This window comes from Gastrolobium bilobum, unplaced genomic scaffold, assembly GCF_033153095.1.
Source record: "Gastrolobium bilobum isolate Gb01-03AN ecotype WA unplaced genomic scaffold, APGP_CSIRO_Gbil_v1 utg56655, whole genome shotgun sequence".
Taxonomy (NCBI): Eukaryota; Viridiplantae; Streptophyta; class Magnoliopsida; order Fabales; family Fabaceae; genus Gastrolobium; species Gastrolobium bilobum.
Window position 1 is genome coordinate 116,495 of NW_026896372.1, and position 27,889 is coordinate 144,383.

At 37.7% G+C, this 27,889-nt stretch overlaps 1 protein-coding gene across 1 annotated transcript; it reads left to right on the top strand.

Annotated features, from left to right (window-relative positions):
• The first annotated feature begins 13,353 nt into the window (after positions 1-13,353).
• LOC133299406 (protein FLOWERING LOCUS T-like) lies at positions 13,354-15,972 on the top strand. Its single transcript, XM_061498858.1, has 4 exons — positions 13,354-13,554; positions 13,672-13,733; positions 14,082-14,122; positions 15,749-15,972. The coding sequence occupies exons 1-4, from the start codon at positions 13,354-13,356 to the stop codon at positions 15,970-15,972; spliced, it is 528 nt and encodes a 175-aa protein (XP_061354842.1).
• Positions 15,973-27,889: the final 11,917 nt, after the last annotated feature.

The following is a 27,889-nucleotide window of genomic DNA, read 5'->3' on the forward strand; positions in this document are numbered from 1 at the left end:
CATGACATAACGACAACGTTATCCTTTTACGTTTCATGCCATTAGGCTTCTCACAAAGCCATAAGCCCTTAGTCCAATTGATTCTGACTTGGATTAATTATTACAATGGTCCAACTTAACCAATAAAGGGTCCACAAACCCTAAATACAGTTCTGTATGAACAGAACAGTTACTGTCTCGAAATTCCCAGAATATCCGGATATTTGTCGGGGGCATATCCGGATATCATATTCGGATATCCATATCCGGATATCTCCAACCCCATATCCGGATATCAATATCTGGATATCATATCCGGATATTTCACGACATAATCTAGTTTCTGCATTTCGCGAGATATCACTCCCAAGGTTCCGTTTTTAACACTTTTAAACATTATATCATGCATCTTTAAATCCATTTAGGTCAGTGATGGTGTTAACTACTTAAACCGATCATTTTATATGCCAAGACTTGATCTTTAACAGGGAAAACTCAAGACAAGTGATGGTTCTTCCCACCCAAGCTTAAAATTGAGGCCAAGGTTGCTCTTTGAGCTCTCAAGTCAGCCTCCAAATTCAGACTTCAAAGGTGCACGAAAATGGCTCCCAAGCTTGGCCCTTTATACCACAAGATGGCTTCTTGAAGCCTTAATTACCATGAAAATAATCCACACCTCGCACAACCAAAAAGTCAGCCCCAAGAACCTCACCAAACAGAGGCCATACTCAGAAGAATGGTTGCCTCTCACCCTCACAAGGTTGCTCACACCAGGTTATGATGATTAGATGAAGAAACTTGGACCAAAGGTGGTTACTTTGGGGTTTATAAGGAGAAGAAGGCTATGAAATGGTGAAGAAAAGGTTCAGCAGCCAAAGAGATCAGAAATCTCACGTAGAAGAAACTGAGAATTAACCTAGGTCTTTGTGCCAATTGTTTTTTTATAGGCGTTTAAGTTTTAAACACATAATATTAGCACTAATAGCTACGCTTAGCATTTTAATCCCAAATTTTGAATTCTGGACCTAGCCATTTTTCTAAGATTTTTCATATTTTTATTTTATTTTTCGCAGCACTTTGCCGGTACGCGCTTTTACGTAGCTGGTATCAGTTCTGACACCCGTTCTCGTTATTTTGACTCCAAACTTGTTATACTAGTCCTAGATATTATTCTAGTGATATATACATACTTTTCATAATTTTCTGGGATACTTCATCGGTACGCACTTATACCGTGAGGCAGAACCGATATCTGCACTTTTCGTCAGAAAAGTGACTTTCAACATTATTAATCACTTACTATAATTATTTAAGCCTTCTTATAATGATTAGGGTCAATTATGAAATTATTTCCTAAATTCACACTTAATAATTTAAATTCCTAAATTAACGGTGCAGGTTTTTACATTCACCCCACCTTTTAGGATTTTGTCAGCAAAATCATAAGCATACCTGTCCCGAAACTCGGGGTATTGTCGGAGAAGCTCGTCCTCTCGCTCCCAAGTATAATCCTTAGGAGTTCTTCATATCCATTATACCTTGACCATCGGAATGATCTTCCTCCTAAGCTTATTCTCGCCACGATCGAGAATCTTGAGTGGTCCGACAGGAGTCTTTAGGTTCTCCTGAACCTCCACATCATCAGGCTGCACCACGTGCAATGGATCCACAATGTACCTCCGAAGCTGAGACACGTGAAACATGTCGTGGATGTTGGCCAAGTTCAGAGGCAAGGTAAGCCGGTAGGCAACAGGCCCTACCCTACCAAGTATCGGGTATGGCCCTATGAATCTCGGGCTAAGTTTCCTCACTCCGAGTGCCCGACCAACACCAGTGATAGGTGAAAGTCTCACAAACACGTGCTCACCTTGACTGAAATCCAGTGGCCAATGTTTAACATCATAATAATTCTTATGGCGATTCAGCGCCTGCTTCAGCTTCTCCGTGATCATCTGAATCTGCTGGGTGGTATCTTGGACAAAGTCCAAGCAAAATAACTCCTTATCTCCAACCTCAGACCAACAGGTAGGATTCCGACACCTCATACCATACAATGCCTCATAGGGTGCCATGCCCAGGCTAGCATGGAAACTATTGATGTACGAAAACTCAACCAATGGAAGGTACCTATCCCATACTGAACCCTGCTCCAAAGTGCAAGCCCTCAACATGTCCTCCAAGGTCTGGATGGTCCGCTCAGTTTGAGGGTGATAGGTTGTACTCAATCTCAATTGAGTCCCAAAAGCTCCCTGCAGCGCCTCCCAGAACCGAGATGTGAACTTCGGGTCCCTATCACTGATGATACTCTCGGGCACCCCGTTAAGCCTCACGATATCGCGAACATAAAGTCTGGCCAACTCCTCAGTAGTGAAGCTCACCTTTACTGGTAGAAAATGGGCAGACTTAGTCAATCTGTCCATAATGACCCAGATAGAGTCACAACCAACCTGAGTCTTGGGTAATCCCACCACGAAGTCCATAGAAATGCTGTCCCACTTCCACTGTGGTATCTCAAGAGGTTGAAGCTTACCAGACGGCTTCTGGTGTTCTATCTTCACCTACTTGCATATCAAACACTTGGACACATAAACGGCTATATCCTTCTTCATGCCCAGTCACCAGAAGTTCCTCTTCAAGTCTTGACACATCTTTGTCGCACCAGGGTGGACAGTGAATTGGCCCTTATGAGCCTCTGCCATCACCTCTTCAGTCAATGGACCTCGAGGAATTACAATCCTCTTTTGGAAAGTCAACAAACCATCTTCGTTTCAAGACACATCATCTTGGTTCTTCACATAATCCAGGCACTCTCTTTGCACCTGCGCCTCTTTAATCTTTTCCATTAACTCATTCTCGACTCTCACAGTCTCCATCTCGAGAAGTGCACCCTCAAACAAAGAGGTCACTGTCAGATCTCAAAACTTCTCAATGACATCAAAATCACCCATCATCAAATTGGATAGGCTCACGGATTTCTGACTCAAAGCATCAGCTACCACATTGGCCTTGCCAGGATGGTACTTCAACTCAAAGTCGTAGTCCTTCAGAAACTCCATCCATCTACTCTGTCTCATGTTCAGCTCCTTTTGATCAAACAGATACTTCAGACTCTTGTAGTCACTGAACACGACACACTTCATGCCATACAAATAATGCCTCCAAATCTTGAAAGCAAAAACAATCGCAACCAACTCCTAATCGTGAGTCGGGTAGTTCTCCTCGTGAGGCTTCAACTGTCTCGAAGGATAAGCAATCACTCTGCCCAACTGCATAAGCACACAACCTAGCTCTTTTCCAGAGGCGTCATGTAACATCCCGTGTATACCCGGTTTGTTAACATATCATCGTATTAAGCTGCGCTTAATTAAAAATGCGGAATATCCTTTTTAATTTTAATTATGACGTCATTATACTTAGCCAAGTTGATTACTTAATCAATTTCATAAAATATCGCCTGTATGTAAATTGCAATAAGACATCTCCTAATATACCTCAATATATAAATAAAGTGTGTATCTAAAATCACGGATCTACAACTCGTAGTCCGGACCATAATCCTGATACATTATTACAACTCCAAATAAAACAAGACATAAACAAGACTATGTGTCATGGACAATCCTCATGCTCACCAAATCAACAGCGTCTCAACAAGATGATATACAATCATAAACTGAAGCTAAAAGCATAAAGCAGCATGCATAACCAGCATCCAACAAGTCAACATAATATAACAATAATATCTAACTCAGCTCCGGCCTCCTGCCGCCTGAGGTCTCGACCTTACCTGAACCTGAAATAAGTGCCCCAAATGTGGGGTGAGATCTCTAACAGAAATCTCAGTAAGACAAGGGGTCCTCAAGGATCTTCCACCCCAAGCTCACTTACATGTGCAATATAAGTTCAAAAGCAATTTAACAATATAATTTCCAAAATAGTGCAATGCAGCAGATAATCATGTCATGTGGGTTATAACTATTCTACTGATCAGAGAAATGCAGGAATACGTCTATTACCCACACAGTACCAGCCCATGCTGTATCAGCCCATGCTGTACCCACCCCCAAAGGGCCACCCTATGGTTTTCCTTTAAAGCAAACACCACATAAATATCATACAACAATTGCACTTAACAGCTCCATAGCATTTCAATAAAATAGTACATGAAAACACATCATGCATATAACCATCCCCCCATGGGAAATGGTGGAACCAACAATGGCTAAACCGAGGACACGAAAGCTTACCTCGCAAGCTAAAAACCCAAACCAAGGTCCACACTAGCTCGAGGTCCACAAACAGCACAATCACAATCTGTTTTAGACCAACAATTATATCAATATTCATATTATAATATTTTACCATGATAAACTAGACATCTTGAGGTTTCCAACGATATACTTTATGTCTTAATCGGAGTTGTATAACTCTGGTTATGATTTACGCAAGGTGACTGCTGCAAACAGAATTTCCAGCAACCAAAACGAGACTTAGAATAGACACTGATATCAAACCACTGATCCAATGGCTACGAAAATTTACATAATTGTAGCCCTATGTGTTAGCTTTACATAGGTCTAGACGACGCTCAATTTGGAGCTCTGTAGCCCAAGATATCGAATTTTTACTAAAACAGGTTCGTTGTTGTCCAGACCAAAATATCGGGATATCTCCAACTGAATAGCGGGATATCTGGTATCTGGATATTTCCAACCAAATATCAGGATATCCGATATCCGTATATTTCCAACCAAATATCAGGATATCCGATATCCGGATATTTCCAACCAAATATCTGGATATTTCGCGAGATATCAATCCCAAGGGTCCATGTTTACCGATTACAAACACTTAAACATGCATTTCTAGGTGTGTTTGACATTACCCAACGTTAAGTTATCATCTTTTAGCCTTTATATGCATCAAGGTTCCATTTTTAAGCTCAAGAATTCAAGTTAAAGTGTTGAACCACTCACCCAAGCTTCACACAGAAAAAGAAATGCTCTTGGAGCTCACTAGAGGCTCCCAAAAACTGGCTATACACAGAGCACGAAAATGACACCTCCAAGGTTGGTTCTTTATCACCAAAGGCCACCCCTTGGAACTCCAAATTCCACGACTATGGCTCCACCAACCCAAACAAACAAAGTCAGCCCTCAAACTCTCCCCAAACAGCACCCTCTACTCAGCAAGAGCTGAACCTCAACCTCCCAAGGCACTCACCCAAGTGTTTCCCCAACAAAAGAGGAGAAGAAATGAAGGAAAAGGTCATAAACCCTTAAAGTGGTGAAGAGGCAAGGAAGAAATGCACAAGCTGATCAGCCACCCTCAAGGCATCCATGTACAAGAGTGTATGGCCTAGGGTTTTGTGCCTAAAAGCCAAATATATAGTCCACTTAAATGATATCACACAGTATTAACTTTAATTGCTACTCTTAGCATTTTAATTCCAAACTTTGGATTCTTAACCTACTCAATTTTACAAGAATTATCATATTTTTCTTATAATATTCGGAGCACCTTTTCGGTACGCGCTTTTCATAGCCAGTATCAGTTTCTGGCACCAGCTCTCATTATTTGGACTTGAAACTCGTTTTACAAGTCCTATATATTATTCTAGTAATTATCATGCACTTACTTTAATTTTTCGGGATACTTTTTCGGTACGCATTTATACCGACTAGCAGAACCGGTATCTGCACTTTTCTTCCGAAAAGCGACTTTCAGCATTCTTAATCACTTATCATAATTATTAGAGTCTCACAATAATTATTAGGGTCAATTATGAAATCATTTCCTATATTCTCATAATTAATTAATTAAATTCCTTAATTAACGGTGCAGGTTCTTACACGTCACAATAAAGCTCAATCTGCTCCGCAGGATCAGGAAAGACCAACACAGGTGCAGTAGTCAGTCTCTCCTTCAACTCCTGAAAACACTCCTCACACTCGTGAGTCTACATAAATGGAGTCTCCTTCCGGGTAAGGCGAGTCAATGGTAGAACCATCTTGGAGAATCCTTCAATGAACCTTCTATAGTAACCAGCCAAACCCAAGAAGCTCCTCACCTCTGTAACTGTCTTGGGCCTCTCCTAATCTAACATGGCCTCAATTTTGTTGGGATCCATTGCAACTCCCTCTGCAGAAATCACGTGCCCAAGGAACTTCACTTACTTGAGCCAAAACTCACACTTCGAAGGCTTAGCATAAAGCCTTTTCTCCTTCAGCACGTGCAACACGATCCTCAAGTCCTCCGCATGCTCCTCCTCAGTCTTGGAGTAAATCAAGATATCGTCAATGAAGATGATCACAAACCGATCCAAATACGGCTGGAAAATACGGTTCATGTAATCCATGAACACTACCGGTGCATTGGTGAGTCCAAACGGGATCACTAAATACCCATAATGACCGTATCTCGAATGAAACGCTGTCTTGGGAACATCCTCCGGCTTAAATCAAATCTGATGGTATCTGGATCGGAGATCAATCTTCGAGTACACGGAAGCACCCCTAAGTTGATCCAACAGATCATCAATACGAGGGAGGGGATACTTGTTCTTGATTATCACCTTGTTCAACTGTCTGTAGTCGGTGCACAATCGCATTGTCCCATCTTTCTTTTTCACAAAAATGACCGGTGCTCCCCATGGAGACATGCTCGGTCGAATGAAGTCTTTCGCCGAAAGATCCTCAATATGCTTCTTCAGCTCTGCCAACTCTGGTGGAGACATCCGATATGGAGCTAATGAAATAGGCCCCATACTAGGCAACAAATCAATGGAGAACTCTATCTCCCGCTGTGGCGGAAACTCAGGAATCTCCTCAGGAAATACCTCGAGGAATTTCTTCACAATAGGAATGCCAGCGATATCCTCCTGTGTCCCACGCACCAAACCTCGCAACATGACATATACAAATTCCCCTGCTCTCAAGGCTCTCATAGCCTGCAGTACTGAAATATAAGGCGAGGAACTGGCTGTGGAATCATACGAAGACATCACCACTCGCTTTACACAATAATCAATCATCATACAATTCTTGGACAACAAATCCATGCCAAGGATGATCTCCAAATTAGCCATCCGCAATCCTATCAGATCCACCGAAAACTCGCAGCCATTCCACAGAAACACGACATCTCGATGTACATTGGAGGTATCACACTCTCCTCCGGTGGCGGTAGTCACCTGCAACGGTGGAAAAAGCACAGAAATGGGAAACTTAAGCCCCACAGCAATCGGGGTCGTGATGAAAGAATGCGTCTCCCTGGAATCAAACAACACATCTAAGGCACGACTACCAATAGAAATGGTACCTCTCACAAGGTTCGTAGCTCTGGCTGACTGCTACCGATCCAAAGTATAAACATGACCAGTGGCAGGTGGAACAACATGTGCCGCTGTAGGTGGAAAGTGATTCATCTGTAATGGAACTACCTGGACCACTGCAGCTCTCGCAGTCGACGACGGACAATCTCTGGAGTAGTAGCCCTCCTTGTTACACTGGAAACAAATAATCTGGCCGGTAGCACACGACTCAACATGAAATTTCTCACATCCCGTACACCTGGGAGTAGGAGGTCTAGCTGCACTCCCCTGCATAGAAGTCCTCTTGAACTGGCTAGGTGCCTGTCTAGCAGCCAACTGCTTCCATTTCCCTTTACCACCAAATTTCCTGTCCCAGGAAGTGGAACTACCAATTCCCTTAACATCAGCTAACTTGGCCCTCTTGACCTTGCTCACAATGCAAACATCCTCAATGTCCTGACACTGCTGTACCAATGTGCCGAAGTCTCTAGATGCAGCTCCAGCAATCCAATCTGCGATCTCCTCATTAAGTCCCCTACGGAACTTAGAAGCCAAAAAGGTTGGGGTAGGCATAGCACTACGAAAGTGTGCAAACTTGGCCAACTCATTGAACTTAGCCAAGTACTCGTCCACAGTCAACGATCCTTGCATTAACCGGTCAAATTCTCCCTGTTTCCTCTCCTATGCGTCATATGGAAAATACCTCCCTAGGAAACAATCCTCATAGAATGGCCATGTCATGACATGACCCTGCAACTCATAAGCTTGAGAGGTGTTCGTCCACCACTCATGTGCGACTCCCTCCAGCATATACGGGGCAAACATCAGCTTCTGGGGATCTGTGCACTGCATCACCCTGAATATCATGTCCAGGGCCTGAAGCCATTTCACCGAAGCAATGGGATCGTAAGATCCATCAAAAGAAGGTAGCTTATGCTTGCGGAAAGAATTCAGCCGGCGGTCGATCATATCTCTTTCCTCTGCGGGCTCAAAATAGGGCTGCATCAACCCAGTAAGATGACTGGCACCCTCCAAGTGGCTATCACTCTCATCCTGATGACGGGGTGGAGGCGGCGGCGGTGGTGGCGGAGGATGCTGGCCACCAACAGGACCAGTCCTCATCTCCTCCAACATGACCCTCATCATGGTCATGTCCGCCAGGCGATCAGCCTCCAGCACATCCTCGGTAGCTTTCCTGTTCGCCTCTCTAACAGCGTCCAACATAGCCTGGTTTGCCATTCTCATGGCCTCCTAGTCGGCTTGTCGAGCCGCCTGCATCTCATCCAATGCAGCCAGGATCGGGTCGGGTTGACCCTCTCTAGTCTCTCGGTCCCTCCGAGGTAATACCATGACTTTGCACAAGTTACACAAGAATGAGTTGATCAGGCCCACGCAAAGTGGTCACACATGCATCATCATAGTAAAACCCAAAAGAACACTACAGACAAGACACACAACAGAAATCCTAAGTATTGCAATACATACAGACTTTTCCCTAGAAAGTGCTATGATACCATAAAATGTAACACCCCGTGTATACCCGATTTGTTATCATATCATCGTATTAAGCGCTGCTTAATTAAAATACGAAACTAACTTTTTCTTTTCAATTATGACGTCATTTTTAATAACCAAGTTGATTACTAAATCCTTTTCAAAACATTGCATGTATGTAATTGCAAATAAACAGCTAACTACACTGAATAACCTCATAATATAATTAAGTGTGTATCTAGTCACGGAACTACAACACATAGACCGAACAATATCCTGATACAATTATACAACTCAAGCTAAAAACATAACCAACGTCAATGTGGCATGGACAACCCCCATGCTCACCAAATAAGGCAACAAAGTTCAACATAGTCTCAACTCAAATAACAATATAATGACAACAAAACATAAATTGGCATCCAAGCAGATCAGAATAACATGCATATATCAGTCAACTAAGCTCCGGCCTTCTGCCGCCCGAGGTATCAACCTCCGAGGTACCTTAACCTAAAAATGCGCCCCAAACATGGGGTGAGATCTCTAAAAAGAAATCTCAGTAAGACAAGGGGTCCTCAAGGATCTCTCCACCCCAAGCTCACTTACATGTGCAATATAAGTTCTAAAAGCAGTGAAACAGTATAAGTTCCAAAATCAGTGCAATGCAGCATATAATCATGTCATGTGTGTCAAAATCCTACTGGCCAGAGAACATGCAGGAATTAAATATGTCTATAACCTACAATCAGTGCAAGACGCCACTTGCACCCACCCACAGAATCACCGTATTGTATGATGCCACATACTCAGGCTTACCGTCTAGCTGGAACAACACATACATATCATAAGGCATTTGCACTTAACAGCTCAATAGCATTTCAAATATCAATACATGAAAACACATCTTGCGTATAAACCATCCCTCCATGAGGTATGGTGGAACCAACAATGGAAAAATCGAGGACACAAAAGCTTACCTAGCAAGCTAACTATCTAACTCAAGAGTCCAACCAAGTCCAAGGTCCACAACCAGCACTCTCACAGTCTGTTTATACCAACAATCATATCAATATTAGTATTCTAATAGTTCATGACATAACGACAACGTTATCCTTTTACGTTTCATGCCATTAGGCTTCTCACAAAGCCATAAGCCCTTAATGCAATTGATTCTGACTTAGATTAATTATTACAGAAGTCCAACTTAACCAATCAAGGGTCCACAAACCCCAAATACAGTTCTTTATGAACTAAACAGTTACTGTCTCGAAATTCTCAGAATATCTGAATATTTTGACTCCAAACTTGTTATAATAGTCCTAGATATTATTCTAGTGATATATATATACTTTTCATAATTTTCCGGGATACTTCATCAGTACGTACTTATACCGTGAGGCAGAATCGATATCTGCACTTTTCGTCAGAAAAGTGACTTTCAACATTATTAATCACTTACTATAATTATTTAAGCCTTCTCATAATTATTAGGGTCAATTATGGAATTATTTCCTAAATTCTTACTTAATTAATTTAAATTCCTAAATTAACGGTGCAGGTTCTTACAACAAGGCTTCTCAAGATGACAAGAAAAGAGATTTAAGATCGTAAGACCTAAAGCTATAACTTTTGTGTAATAGGTTTTTCTCAAAAAGTGACTAAATCACCATGAACTTCCATGCCATTTTCCTTTGAGCTTGGTTCGGCCATAACAAGAAGGAAATGAAGAGAAGTGTGCGTGGGACTTAGAAGAAAGAAAGGTGACCTATTACATTTGTAAAAGTATCACAAAGTTACTTAACTTTTTCACTTTCCAACTTTACAAACAAGTTTAATCCCTATTGGTTCTTTATCTTCACACTTGCTTTGTCATCTTATCATACAACATTCTAGAATACTTCAACAAGAAGGAACTGCCCCACATGTACATAGATGACTAGAATTGCTTAGTTAGACATTTTAACACCTTTGAATATTCAAATTTAGCATTCATTGGTCCATTTATTCAAGACTAGTCAAACTTAATTCCAATTGGTTGTTCTTCACTTAACTTCGATCTTCTTGAATATAAATCATTAAAGGTTACAAAGAATCACTCATGGATCAAAAATCATGCAAATAATTCACAAAGTTATGTTATGTTACTAACTTGACAACTTTGTATACATCTTTGACTTAAATCCAATTCCATTGGTTTACTAATTTCCATGCTTTGACTTATTTTTAGAAATTAATCTAAACATTATTTGATCATAATAAGATGACTTTGAACCCATGAAATTAACTAGAGAATTTAATTACATCGTTAAATCAAGCTTTGACCTAACCTTGGTCAATTACCAAACTAATCTTGACTTTTCACATAATGACATCTATGTCCCCACATATACCTTAGACATAATGATATCTATGTCCCCACATATACCTTATACATAATAACATCTATGTCCCCACATATACCTTATACTTATATTAAGGTCCTATTAGACTTGTTTGACATGAATTGTATACTTAACTTATTTATCATGTCAATTACATGATTTACCGTTTACCGTTTTCTTGAATACATATTTAATTCACTTAAACACTTAGTTAATTCGCCGTCACCTATTTTGACCGTGAGGGTTGTTATAGTGCCTCAGGATTTTTGTGTGAACATAAGATTCGTTTTAAACTAAAAGGAAAGTTTTATAGAACAATAATAAGACATGCAATGTTATATGGAGCCAAATGAGCATAAAATGGAAGTAGCGAAAATGAGATATTAAGGTGGACAAGTGGTCATACAAAGATGGATAAGATAAGAAATAAAAATATTCGACAAAAAGTAAAAATTGTACTGGTGGTTGAAAATATAAAAGAATATGGATTAAGGTGATTTGGATATATAATGGGAAGATTCCTAAATGCTCTCGTAAGATCAAATTTTTTTTACTAAGAGCTTGACACAGAGAGAAGAAGAGGTCGGCCGAAACTTACTTAGGAGAAAGTAATAAAACAAGACTTAATAGATTAAGGTGTCTTAGGACAAATTAGAGAAAAGCTATTAGTATCGTAGAATGTTAGACCCATTTATCTTTCTATATTCTAGATCGCTCATCTTTAGTTTTTTCCTCGATATCTCTCTCTTTATTTCTTTCCTTATCTCTCTCTTATTTTTTTGTCTATTTTTTTTTTTTTTTTTTTTTTTTTTCCTCTCATTTTATTTTATTTTTTAAATTGTTTATTGCTTTTTTTATTTCTACTGTTATTTATATATTTTTCTTTTGTTAATTATTTTATTTTTTTCCTCAATCTTTTTATAGTCTTTATTTAAATTCATCTCTTACCGATTTTAATTAATTTGAAATTAATAAAGGTGATATTGATATTGATACCTATTTAAATGGGATCTCTGGACATACTAATTACTAAGTCGCCAAAATTTTGACAGCCTCATCCACTCATATTTCAATAGATTTTGGCAGATTGCGTTTACAAAAAGGTTTTTTTTTTAACAACTCCGTAATCCCCGGAATCCTCCAGAAAATCAAATTTCTGGTTGATTGTTTCCCTTTTCCATAGATTTTGTCCAATGGAAATGAGCAAATTTCTTTCCTTTGCAAAAGATGCTGAATGCTATTTACAAAAGAAAAAAAAAATGCTGAATGCTTGGAAAAGTTTAATTACGAAATCCGTTATGAATAAACCCTGGCCGTTAAAAAATTCTCTTTATCGGACGCTCGCGTATGCATTTCTAATATTGCCACGACATTCTAGAAGGTTTCATGAAACGTGTATCGTTATAAATAGCATTATTCCACTAATTAATAACCAAAGCATGAATTAATTATAATTTCTAAAAGCACTAAAAAATCAAATAAATCTTTAAATACTCGCGGACTTATACATTTGAGTAAATATATAGTTTAATTCCAAGAAGATATTATTTCGATTACTTTAATTTTTAAAGGTTTTGATCTTTATAAATTAATTTTTGGCAAGTTTACATTTTTGGTATGGTGATTTTCGTTAGAAAGTTAACAATTTTAAAAATTTAATTTTATTAACTAAAATTTTCAAATATTAAAGTAATATCTTTCCAGAATCTAACTATATATTTATTTTGTACATTTTAATATTTTATAAAAAAAGGTAAAATCAGCAATGAATATAATTAATTTTACTTTTTTTAACCCGACGTCACGTTTATAAATTCGAACTTCACATTCATTTAAACCAAAAATATGCTTAGACAAGACTTGTGAGGAATATCCCATTCCCCTCCTTTCCTTTCTACAATTTTTTTTTTTTTTTGATAAAAAAACATGTATTTTCACTGTAGACAATCATCCTGTTTGAGCCGAAAAAATTCACGTCATGGTGGGGTTAATTCTTTCAAAAAAAAAAAATTTACATTCAAAAGCATTTAAATCCAATATCATACTTAAACGGAATTAAGCATGTATCACTTGAACCAACTGTTTCCTTTCGCTCTCTATAAATACGTAGTTCCTGGTGGATGCTGTAGTACTCGTCAACCCAAAGGCAAATTTGTGTAGAGCAGTGTGAACCAGTGAGAGTGAATCATGCCTACTGGTAGTAGGAATCCTCTTGTTGTCGGGCGTGTAATTGGGGATGTATTAGAGCCCTTTGAAAGTTCTATTCCTCTCAAAGTCACCTATGGTAATAGAGATGTGAGCAATGGTTGTGAGCTTAAACCTTCTCACGTTGCCAACCAACCCAGAGTGAGTGTTGGTGGAGATGACCTCAGGAACTTTTACACGCTGGTATTTACATTACTTAGTGCCTATATATACGTATAATAATAGTATTTTATCATATAGTGGTGTATAATATTTAATTGTTTTTAGCTCTAATATTTAATTTTGTTTCTTCTATTAAAGGTCTTGGTGGATCCTGATGCACCTAGCCCGAGTAACCCAACTTGCAGGGAGTACCTTCATTGGTGAGTAAATCAGACATATGCCCCGCATATAATTGAACCAGATTTATAAGAGACTTTAGTTATGTAATATTATAACTAACACCATCAAATAGTGATAGATTAGTTGGTAGCAAAGAAGCTGAATAAGTGGAAAGGAAAGAGCCTCGGTTCGATTCCTACGCCACTTTGAGTGGGGTTTAAATATCTTTATTTCTGACCCGCCTTACACTCCGGATTAGTCTCATAGCCGACTCAAAGAGTTGAAGCTTGTGGGAATACCGAAGGGAGCCAACTCACCTTAAAAAAGTAATTAGGGTTGAATTAGCTTAAAAAAAATATAACTAACACCCGTCTCTCAATGGATTTTAGGTTGGTGACTGATATTCCTGCAACTACCGGGCCTAGCTTTGGTATGTATATAGTTTACCCATCTTTTTGTTGACACTAAAATGCACTTATTAATAAATAAATAAATGCACTTAATTATTAACTCAATTTTAACTATAAGTCAATTGCCAAAAAAAAAATGTGATTTAAAATTTAATAGTTTCACTGCATGAACTGATCATAACATGCAGAATAATGTAAACATAACTGTCTGGGTGCATGCAAGTAGAAAACTCACGTAGGAAGCAATTTTCTTATAATCGACTTAGGTTCCTTACATTTTAACCATTTATTATTGGGTTATATTTATCTTATTCAATATGAGATAAACCAATTTCCTATACACACATAATAAAGATGCGTCCCACATCTATTTTTTCTCTTTCCAATTATTTGTGGGTCCCTCCTATAATTTTATGTCACTAACATGAGATAACCTATCTTCATCAACATAAGAAAACATTTCCGTTTATTATTTGCATAAGCTGTGTTATAAATTATCCAAACCCTAGCCCTTACCAGGACCAAACATTAAATGATATGATAAATTTTAATAATAATATAATCAACTCAATTAATAATTATTCTTTATAATCATGACTATATGTCAACGTAAAAAATACAAGCATGATTTGGATTTTATGTTTTTGGAACTTTTTTGTGTTAAAAAATTATTTGTTATATGTTTCTCCTAATTATAAAAGTTAACCTTTAATTTAAAAGATAGTGGAACCATTGCAAACAATCATATAATTTACACAAATGGTAAAATGCTTAATTTTATAAATTAGATTTAAAATACTAATTAAAACAGTAAATGAACATGGAAAATGTAAATGACCTAGTATAACTATTCATTTTTGTCAAGGGTAAGTAAAATCAGTTACGTATGCAATATATTTAGTTGTACAAACTAGATTGATTCATATGGTTTATCTCTCCTACACTTTCAATGACGTTGAATGTTTTGTATAATCCATCTATTTATCATGATTTTATTTTAAAACACTACAAAAAATAATATAATTTTATAATTGATATGAATTAATGACGCCATCATAACAAGGATAAAAAGAAATAATACTAAACCTTTTTTTTTTTAAGTAATCTCAATCATTAGTTTACTACGCATGTATAATATGATAATTCATACAAACCGAAATTTGAAATCTTAAAATCGGTTCTATCTGTGATATAAATATTTACAAATCAAATTATATATGTATCGAAACTGCTGTTGAATTGTGATTTTGTAGTTTATAGACAAGTTTGCGTTAGTATAATTCATATTTGGCACCTATCACATCATGTGTAACACTAATATCATTTCGAAAACCGCTTTTCATTCAAGATATGGAGCATAAAAGTTTTGGAATCGTATATGTGGAGCACGTTTTTTGAAATTTGAAAGACATTCTGTTTGGCATAGAACATCTTGTGCTGGAAATTAAAAATGAATCAATGGGGCATCATATTCTAAATTATATATGATGAGACCAACCTCCACCTAGTCCAAAGTATTTGATCATATATATGGTAATGTAATTTTAATAAAAAAAGAACAAGATGGGAATGTTTATTTGTATAGAATCAAGTATTACGTAGTTATATATATTGGCTAATTGCGAGTTTGCATGATTTCCACATAGGTAATGAGGTTGTAAGTTATGAAAACCCACGACCAACGATGGGGATTCATCGTTTCGTGTTTGTGTTATTTCGTCAACCATGTAGACAGAGAGTATATGCTCCTGGATGGCGACAAAATTTCAACACAAGAGAATTTGCTGAACTTTACAATCTTGGATTGCCAGTTGCTGCCGTTTTCTTCAATTGTCAGAGGGAGACAGGCTCTGGTGGAAGGACATTTTGAAAGCTTGCCTTTATTATATAAAAAGTCTAAGTGAAACATTTGAACTAATGAAGACAAGTGCATTAAGAAAGGCCGAAGACCATATCATTTTGGACTTTGATATTTACACATGATAATTCATCGTTTTTAGTGTATTGAAAAAAAAATAGAGTGTATGTTGGTATATGTGTTTTTTTTTTTTTATTATTATCTAAAAAATGGTTTGAAAATTGGTGTAATAAAACTAATGTTTAAATATTATTATTGTTTTCTACTTATTTTCTAAAACCTCCATTTGACCACCAAAACTTGGCCTGCAGGACGATCACAATATTGACGGGTAGGTCCTTACCCCATAAATTCTAAGACTTAGTCAGCAATCCACAAATATCCGTTATGTTTAACTTGCGTGCCGGTTTGGTTTCTCATAGTGGAAGATGTTCAGGTATTGGATAGTACACACGCGCGTTTTGCAGTTGTTCAAATTAGAATCCACAAATAAACGTTGTATACCATGGTTGTCGGTTTGGTTTCCCATAGTGGATGATGTTCAGGTATTGGGTGGTATGAGGAATGGATTCTCTCATCGACATAAGAGGTGTGAGAAGATTTGAGTTGTCCATATACAAATTAACAGTTATTTTTTTCCTCATTATTTATCTGAATTTTTGTATTTGAGTAGTTAAATTCTCTCAAAGTGATTTCATGTTACATGAGGGGTGCATTAGTACCATATTTTGCGGTTGTTCAAATTCGAAAATATTCCTTCTCCTAGTTGAGTCTCATCAACTGACTGATGAGTAACATCTATTTCTTTTAGGAATGGATACAAAACATTTTAATAATGACAAAGTTGATAAAATAAAATAAAATAAAAAAGTCATTTTTGTTGCAAAACACACATGTTTTACATAGTGGATAACTACCTTAATTGGGGGGTTATTAGGCTGTGTGGTTACGATGTTTTTGTATTTCTAAATAATAGTGCATTAACCTACCCATTATGTACATGGTGTAACCACTTATTCTTTTATTCCTATACAGAGATATGTATCTTATGAAGATTGGAAGTAGAAAACAAATACCATAGCTAGTTCCTAAAGAACTAGACTTTTAGAAGCCATATTTTAGTTGTCTTCATCTCTTCTTCTACATTTTCTCTTCTTTTTTTATAACATGTTATCAACATGATCAAGTCTTCAATGGTGTAGCAACATCCATGTTTCATTTCAAGCACGAGTCTTTAGAATAGCAAAATCCTCATGTTTTATTTCAAGCACGAATCTTTATCAACCAAGTGATGAGTTTGATAAATATAAAAAGGGGATAACACATTCTTATCCCCTCTTCTTCAAATAATATATTTCATGGCTTAATTTCTTTCTTTTTTGTCTTTTTCATATTATTTACCATATGAATGTGTTTTTTATATTTCCTTCATGAAAATTTCTTGAAGAAATTACACTTTAAGCCTACTAAAAGAAAAGAGGTATACGGAGGCGGTTAATCAGTAATTCAACGACAGTTTAAACTGCCTCTGAATTCCAATTTCGCCTTCGAATTCCGATTTCGGGAGTTAACCAACCGTCATAGTTACCAACGTCGAGAGGGAATTCAACGACGATTTAACTGACCGCTGGAATAACCGACGAGGTATAATTCAACGACAGTTTCTGTAGCGGTTATCACGGTCTTAGAACATCCTTGAAAGAAATCGATAAATATTCCAAGGCGGTTGGAAAATCGTCGTGGAATAAGCATTCAAAGGCGGTTTGATAGGTGTCATTGAATAAGAATTCAAAGGCGGTTGATGGAATGTAACACCCCGTAGTACTCCGGTTGTTAACTATATGATATTTAGCATACACAGCGGAAAATTTTATTTTAAAAGGATAATAAAATGTCTTATAAAAATACGAGTAAACTTTTTCCAAAATATTTTCTAAAACATTTTCAAAGCGTTCATCTGATATATCGCATTAGCATAACATTAACATCTCAGTCTACTAATTAAAACCATTGGCCATCACTAGTGGTCGTTGACCATCCAGATATGACCTCAAGTGTCATTCCTGACGGAGTCTCACGGACAACATAACGATTGTATTTCGGATAACTGGGGACATGGGTACCACACATACACAACCTGATAGATACAATAATTAAACAGACAGATTGGAAGTCCCACATGGACTGCAATCCCCTCAATGGGTCAATACAAACAATATGGTTCAATGCCCAATTAACTGAATACATACATCAAGTCTACATAAATTTCCAAACGTCTAAGCATCAGTAAATAATCCATGGCTCTAATCATACAGTCATGAGCCTAAATAAATACATCATATAATCTTAGCATAAGATAATTAAGCATGTTAATAAATATACATGCCATCATAAAGTCTAAACATAATAAAGATAAATCAGCAGCGTCATCCACTACTCCAAGGCGGGGGCCTTGCCCCTAGAAGCATCACCACTACTCTGGGTACCTGAAATGATATCCCCAAACAGGGTGAGATAACACATCTCAGTAAGCTCAAGGTTCATAGAGGATCCTCTAATCCCCTGAGCCCACTTCCTGCATGACAAGTCAGATATATAGCATATAATACAGCCATAAAACATAAACATAGCATCATCATAACATCCTTGTGTAACCCCAGGGTCAAAGCCATAGACGGTTACACATGCGTGACTCCAGGGTCAAGCCATAGACAGTCAACACAACCTCTGTATGAAATAGCTCCCAGAGTCAAGTCATAGGCAGCCTACATGTTATAATCACTGGCCAGGATTCTCATAACATATATCATCAGTGCATCATCATAACAGAAAGAATCATATAACATCTATATCAATGTGAATGAATGCACATATACATTATACCACATACTTTCATACAATACAACCATAATGCCCACCATCATGGTGGGGCCGCAAGAGAGAGGAGCAACCAGAACTAGGATCTTACCTCACTGTGCTTATCACAAGCCCAACTCCAATAGTAAAATACGTATGCTCCAATAAACCCTCAAGTTCCAAACCCTCTAGGCAAACCTAGAGCAGGAATCATTTACATCATTAATACTCAATCACTTAATGATTCCACATTTCATTCTTACATGCCAATAGTATGCCCATTACAAGTCTAGACCAATTATTACATAATTACGTATTTTAGTGTATTATGAAGTGTTCACTTATTACACAATCAACCACGTAGTTTAAGCACCTTGCATAATCTTAGAATCTCACTCTAGGATCACTAAGGTAACTTAGATTATTTTCACTCATCCAAGCCATATATATACTCATTAAAAGTTACTAAGGGTTTTCCATAAGCCAACTTAGCCTAAATATCACTTTTACGGTTTTCTTATAACTCTATATGCTTCTGTTTTTTAGCTCCGGTTATCACCATTTGAAGTTGGACAAGCAAAGTTGCCTACCAACTCCGAACAGAGCCCTAAACATGCCTTACCATTTCTGCGATTCTGGAAAATCTACTTAACCAATTGCTCCCAAATTTTTATGCTGACAACTACACACCTTCAGCTTTAATTCAACATATTATGAGCCTAAATTGAGTAAGGACTGAGGGAGAAACAATTTGTGGAAGTTGCAGCCATGCACAGCCCCTGCACATGGCCTCCCAAGGCAGTCTCCACTCAATCGAACCTACAAAATGATATATATCTTCAAATAGTACCAAATTTTGACACCACATAGCTAATATCTCAAGCTTCAAAATGATAAGGCACATCCCTATAGGACCTCTGTGGAGGGAGATATGTCATCCCCAAGTTAGCCTAAAAACTGGTCATTTAACCCTAAGTGGGATTAATTATCAAATCTTAATTACCTATGGTTAGCAACTCTAAGTCACTTTAATTCTTGGATTTTTTTTTCTATTATTAGGTCACATTATGAAATCCCACTTAGTCACATTATGCCATGATACCTCAAGTTCATTAATTGCATGATTAGTGCTCCTAAACCCTAATTAGGTTCATTTTTAGGGTTTAATCTTTAATTAGTGTATTATGTATAGTCCACCTCACTTAACCACTAAATTATTGTCCTAATTAGGTCTTAATACTAATTTTAACATAGTGACCCTAAATTAATCACATATGGCCGAATTGCTTAGGTGTTTAAATTAGTATTTTTAAGCTTATTTCTTAGTCATTTCATTAGTTAATTAGTACCTACACTTAATTAATCCACTAATTCATGATTTCCTTATTTTTAACACAACTAATCCACATTATATCAAAGGGGGAAGATTTGATTAATTATATTTATTAGGGTTTTTAGCCATCCTTAATCAACAATAGTAGGTTTCACTTAAAGATAACCCACTTAATTAATCTTTCTTAGTTCCTCTTAGGATTTTTCCACACTTAATCACTTCATAAAAAAATTTAGTCATCAAACCCTAGATCCCATGACATGGCAGAATCATAGGTGTCTCCTTTAGGGTTCAAGTTCATCCTTTTTCATGGAATCCACACAAGGATCCAAAGGTTGCACCTTTACACATCAAATCAACAATTTCTTGGTTCAAAACTCACACACCCTCAAGAACAATCATCAAAACCTTTTCTTTTTAAAAATTTTCAGCAACATACACCTCACCCATACACAAAACCGTGGCATAAAGAGGAGGAAAGGAAGCCTTTTTGGGTCATATTTTCCCAAGGTGAAGCTTACATATTCAAGTTCACACTTTTAGCTCCAAGCTCCACCTTTTACCACTAAGAATGCTCCTTTAAACAAGAAGACACCTTCAAGAACATGCTCAAGTGTTAGAGCTCATGAACACAAGAGAAAAAGATCATATTTTTCAAGAAAGTTTAAGAATACTTACACTAGAACTCAAGAGAACTAAGCAAGGATGTGTTGTTCTTCAAGAGAACTCAAGAACACAATTCCATGGTCCTTGAAATCCCAAAAACCATGGCTGTATGGTGGTGTGAGGAACTCAAAAAATCGATCAACACCATGAAAATGGTATGGTTGTGAAGAGGAGAGTGAGGGGAACAAGTTTGGTGAAGGAGATTTGGTGATTTGATGAGGTTTTGGAGATCAAATCTTAGAGAGAAGTGAGAGCAAAGTTTGAAGTTTGAATTTTAGAGAGAGAAGTGAGAAGGGGGGCGCTGGATCTGATCAGAAAATGGAGGGGAAGGTGCCCTAATTAGGGGTGCCATGTCACTTTAGTGGCACTTTGCCCTCTAGTGAGACCCGGTGTAATTTTTATCTGAATCGTCATCAAATTTTTACCCGGAAACCCCCAAGACTCCAACTTTAAGTACTTAACATTAATTTTGTCTAATTATCATGTTCATAACTTGAAAATTTGATTAGTAGGTCACAGATCCACTAACAGTTGTTTAATTGGACTGTAGTCTTTACCGGTGTTCTTAACTGTACCCGGATTTCATTATCTTCTTAACTTTTACATTATTGGTCTAATTATGACTTGTTAGGCATATATTGGTATTTATTTCTATTTTCTCATCTTTTCCTGTTTCGGGATTCTACCGGCTGCTTCTACAACAGTACAAAATACCCGACAGAAGTGACTTTTTCAAAATACCCCAATATGGGTATCAAACTTCATCAAATCATATACTAACCTCATTCATGATGTTTATATCATTAGATTATCTCTCTAACAATAATTTGATAACTTGGAGCTATTCTACTGACTGTTACTACGTCAGCAGTCAAAATTAACAGATGAAAATTCATCTGTGCAAAATACTCTCAATATGGATATCAAAATTCTTAGAATTTCATCCTCATTCTATTTATGACCATAAGGTCCTCATCATAACCCTCTAATTAAAAATTCATATAATAAGGGTTATTATATGGAACGTCGTTTAAAGGAATTCAAAGACAGCTATGAAGTGTCATGGAATAAGAATTCCAAGGCGGTTCGTTAAGTGTCGTTGAATAACAATTCAAAGGAGGTTTATTAAACGTCGTTTAAAGGAATTCAAAGGCGGTTATTAAGTGTCGTGGAATAAGCATTCTAAGGCGGTTCGTTAAGTGTCTTTGAATAAAAATTCCAAGGCGGTTGTATAAAGGAAGTGGAATAAGCATTCTAAGACGGTTCGTTAAGTGTCGTTGTATAAGAATTCAAAGGCGGTTGTGATAATAGGTGCATTGATTAATTTTTCTTTTGAAAGATTAAAAGAAACTAAACAATCATCATCGAATCTGAATTCCTCTTCCTTGACTAATAGGTTGAATAGAGGTTTAGCAATTATGTGGAAGTCCTTGATAAAGCACCGATAAAAACCTGCATGACAAAGAAAACTATGCACACCATGCACGTTAGTGAGGGGAAGTTTCTCTATAAGGGCTATCTTTGCTCTATCTACCTCAATGCCTTTTTCAGAAATTTTATGGCCTAAAAAGATTAGCTAAACAAGAATCAAAAGAAGAACCAAAAACACAAAAATCATCCATAAAGACCTCAATAAATTTTTCAATCATATTAGAGAAGATAGAAAGTATACACCTCTTAAAAGTAATCGGTGCGTTACACAACCTGAACGACATCCTCCGATAAGCAAAGACACCATATGCACATGCGAAAGCTATCTTCTCTTGGCCTTACGGAGCAATTGCTATTTGATTGTATCCTGAATAGCCGTCCAAGAAGCAATAGTAAGCGTGACCAGCCAATCTTTCCGACATTTGGTCCAAAAAAGGTAGAGGGAATGGATCCTTCCAAGTGGCTGCATTCAATCTTCAGTAATCAACGCACATCCTCAACCTGGTGATTGTCCTTGTGGGGATCAACTCATTATTCTCATTACGCACCATTGTGATTCCACTTTTCTTAAGCACAGTCTAGATTGGACTTTCCCAAGTACTATCAGAAATCAGATAAATCATCCATGTGTCTAAGAGCTTCACCATTTTCTTTCTCACAACCTCTTTTATAGTTGGATTGAGTCTACTTTGCGGCTGCCTTATTGGTTTAATGTCATCCTCCATCAGTATTTTATGAGTGTAAAAGGAGGGATTTATACCCTTTAGATCAAGAATTGACTAGCCAATGGCATCTTTATGCTTCTTTAATACATTTAGAAGCTTCTCCTCCTCAATAGCTTTCAAATCAACATTAATAATGACTGGATAAGAACTGTTGTCACCAAGAAATGCGTAATTCAAGTTAGGAGGTAATTCTTTTAATTTCATCTTAGGTTCTCCAAGAGTCACATCATCACTCTTCTTTTCTAACTCTTTAACCGATGGTTCTGCATCTTCAATTGTACCCACTGAATCGGTTTCAAGAGTGTCCTTTTAAAGTCACTTCTCTTCCAATTATTCCAATTCCAATAATAGAGAAATTGCTTCCTTATTTTCATCAACTACAACACCATAAATGACATCAATGGTCATCATCTCATCATTTACTCACAGCATCAATTTTCCTTATTCAACATCAATCATAGCTCTTGTGGTAGTTAAGAAAGGTCTTCCAAGAAGTAGAGGCATTTTAGCATCTTCCTCCATATTTAAAATCACGAAGTTTGTGAGGAAGATGAACTTGTCCACCTTTACCAACATATCTTCAATTATTCTGTTTGGCCTCTTTATAGATTTGTCAACTAACTATAAGGAGACCATGGTTGGCTTCATCTCATGAATTCCCAGAGCTTTGTGATATGCCTCCAGCATATGTTTTATTGGCTAAAAAGAGCAAAGATTTAATCTAAATTGAGTTAAAAGAGCTAATAATCATGATACAATTTGATAATCCATACTCAGACTTGCTCTAATGAAATTCTTGTGTTTATTAGGCAAAATTACTTGGAAAATGGATCAAATCACAAGATCAAGAGAAGGCAAAGTCAAAGTCTCCCGCGATAGTAGCGCGAGGAGTGGCACTGCCAGCGCCAGAAAATCTTGAAGCCTCTGTTTGACGAAACTCGCGCTAGAAGTGCCAGGATTGCTAAATTGCCCGTGCCAGTAGAGCGAGAGTGGTGCTACAAGCACCAGAGCTAAAGCCAATAGCAAGTCTTATTTCTCCTGCCCCAGTAGCGCGGGAGTGGTGCCACTAGTGCGGTAAACACGTGACTATTTGTAAGTAGAATTAAATTTTATCTAACAGAGGATTCTACACCAAGGATTTGATCAATATTTGGGCAGATTTGGAATTAGAATGTAAACCCTTCTCGAGGATGATCTTTGGCGGGAGCAATTTTTATTTTATGAGAACAAAGTTAAGAGAAAGAGCTGTAGATCGAAGATTTCAGAGAAAGAAGCTTGAAAAACTTGACGCTTCTCTTTGCTTCCTTTATTTAGTGATTGTAAGAACCTGCACCGTTAATGTAAGAATTTAATTAATTAAGTATGAGATAAATGAGATAATTCCATAATTGACCCTAATAATTATAAGAAGCTTAAATAATTATGGTAAGTGATTAATAATATTGAAAGTTGTTTTTCTAACGAAAAGTGCCGATACCGGTTCTGCCTCACAATATAAATGTGTACCGATGAAGTATCCCGGAAAATTACGAAAAGTATGTATATATCACTAGAATAATATCTAGGAATAGTATGTCAAGTTCAAGTCAAAATAATGAGAACTGGTGTCAGAATTGATACCGGCTACGTAGAAGCGCGTACCGACAAAGTGCTGCGAAAAATAAAATAAAAATATGAAAAATCTTAGAAAAATGGCTAGGTTCAGAATTCAAAGTTTGGGATTAAATTGATAAGCGTAGCTTTTAGTGCTAATACAGTGTGATTAGAATTAATACACTTATAAATAGGGATGACACATGATCCTAGGTCAGATTTTATCATTTCTACGTAGCATTTTCTGGAGCCTTTGAGCAGCCACCTTGCCATCCTCTTCCTCCTCCAAAAAAGAGCCCAAGTGACCACCTTTCCTTCCTTTTTCTTCACCAGAATACCTTGGGTGAGTGTGAACAATCATTGTGAGTGGGAAAGGTGCATCATTTCAAAGTGTTGGTTGCTGTCTAGTGAGAGTGAGGGGGCTGAGTTCTTGGGTTGTGGTGTTCGAGCCTTTTCCTTGGTTGTTGAAGTTCCAAGTGGTGAACTTTGTGGAGAAAAGGCCAAACTTGCTATATATTTTCATACACCTTTGGAGTCTGAACTTTGAGGCTGAGTGATGAGCTCCAAGAGCAGCTTTGGTCTCTGTTTTGAGCTTGGGTGGTAAGCACGATCACTTGTTATGAGTTTTTCTTGTTTAAAAGTTGAGTCTTGGCATGTTAATGAGTTGGTTAAGTAACTAGTATGTATACTAACATATATATGCCTAAAAATAAATTCTTGGACGTTTTATAATGGTAAAAGTTGAACCTTTGAGTGATATCTTCGCGAAAATGCAGAACTGTATTCTGTAGAGAAATATCCGGATATGATATCGGGATATTGATATCCGAATATGGGGTTGGAGATATCCGAATATGATATCCGGATATGGATATCCAAATATGGCCCCGACAAATTTCCAGATATTCTGGGAATTTCGAGACAGAGATTGTTCTGTTTATTCAGAACTATATTTTTGGGTTTGTGAACCCATGATTGGTTAAGTTAAACCTCTGTAATAATTAACTAAGTCAGAATCAAAGGGATTAGGGGCTTATGGCTCTGTGAGAAGCCTAAAGACATTAAACGAAGAAGAAAACGTTGTTGTTATATCTTGAACTATTAGATGATGAATGTGGATATGATTGTTGGTCTAAAACAGATTGTGATTGTGTTGTTTGTGGACTTTGAACTAGTGTGGACTTTGGGTTGGATTGATTGCTTAAGAGGTAAGCTTTCGTATCCTCGGTTTAGCCATTGTTGGTTCCACCATACCCCATGGGGGAATGGTTTATATGCATGATGTGTTTTCATGTATAGATATTTGAAATGTTGTTGAGCTGTTATGTGCAAGTGCTTTATGATATGCATGTGTTGTTCCACCTAGACGGTAAGCCTGAGTATGTGGCGTCATACAATATGGTGATTCTGTGGGTGGGTGCAAGAGGCGTCTTGCACTGATTGTAGGTTATAGACGTATGTAATTCCTTCATTTTCTCTGGCCAGTAAGATATTGAGACACATGACATGATATTATGCTGCATTGCACTGATTTTGGAACTTATACTGTTTTACTGCTTTTAGAACTTATATTGCACATGTAAGTGAGCTTGGGGTGGAAAGATCATGAGGACCCCTTGTCTTATTGAGATTTCTGTTTAGAGATCTCACTCCACATTTGGGGCACATTTTCAGGTTTAGGTAACTCGGGGGTTGAGACCTCGGGCGGCAGGAGGCCGGAGCTGAGTTGAGATATTTGATGATGTGCTGATACGTCTGGCTGTTATTTTGTTTTGTTGTCTAATATTTTTATATGATTTGAGACCATGTTGGGCTTTGTTGCCTTATTTGGTGAGCATGGGGGTTGTCCATGCCACATTGACTTGACTATGTTGATTTAGATTCGAGTTGTATAATGTATCAGGATCTGTCCGATCTACGTGTTGTAGTTCCGTGACTAGAGACACCGTTAATTATTTAATGAGGTTATTCAGTGTTATTCAGTGTTATTAGCTTTTATTGCAATTTACATACAGGCAATATTTTTTGTAAAAGGATTAATTAATCAACTTGGTTAATAATAATGACTTTATAATTGAAATGAAAAAGTTATTTTCGCATTTTAATTAAGCAGCGCTTAATACGATGATATGATAACAAACCGGGTACACACAGGGTGTTACATTTTATGGTATCAGAGCACTTTCTAGGGAAAAGCCTGTATGTATTGCAATAACTTAGGATGTTTTTCTATGTGTCTTGTCTTGTGCATTTCTCTGTTGGGTTTTGCTATGATGATGCATGTGTGACCATATTGCGTGGGCCTGATCAACTCATTCTTTGTGTAACTTGTGCAGAGTCATGGTTTTACCGAGGAGAAATCAGAGATCAATAAGGATCAGCCTGATCCTGTCCTGGCTGCATTGGCTGAGATGCAGGCGGCTCGACAAGCCGACCAAGAAGCCATGAGAGTGGCTAATGAGGCTATGCTGGACGCCGTCAGAGAGGCGAACAGGAAAGCCACAGAGGACGTGCTGGAGGCGAACCGCCTGGTGAACATGACCATCTTGAGGGTCATGTTGGAGGAGTTGAGGACTGGTCCTGTTGGTTGCCAGCATCCTCCGCCGCCACCACCACCGCCCACCACTACCGCCGCCTCCACCCAGTCATCAGGATGAGAGTCATAGCCACATGGATGGTGTCAGTCATCTTACTGGGATGATGCAGACCTACATGAGCCTGTTGAGGATAGAGAGACGATTGACCGCCAGCTGAATGCTTTCCGCAAGCATAAGCCACCTTCTTTTGATGGATCTTATGATCCTATTGCTGCTGTGAGATGGCTCCAGTCTTTGGACAAGATCTTCAGAGTTATGCAATGTACCGACCCGCAGAAGCTTATGTTTGCCACTTATATGTTGGAGGGAGACGCTCATGAGTGGTGGACGAACACCTCTCACGCTTATGAAATGCAGGGTCATGTCATGACATGGCCGTTCTTTGAGGATTGTTTTTTGGGTAGATACTTTCCCTATGACGCGCAGGAGCGGAAACAAGGAGAGTTTGACTAATTGGTGCAAGGATCGTTGACTATGGATGAGTACTTGGCTAAGTTCAATGAACTAGTCAAGTTTGCACATTTTCGGATTGCTATGCCGATCCCGACAGTCTTGGCTTCTAAGTTCGCAAGGGGACTTAATGAGGAGATCGCAGATCAGATTGCTGGAGCTGCATCTAGAGATTTTGGTACATTGGTACAACAGTGTAGGGACATTGAGGATATCTGTATTGTGAGCAAGGCCAAAAGGGCCAAAGTAGCTGAGGTGAAAGGAACTGGTAGTTCCAC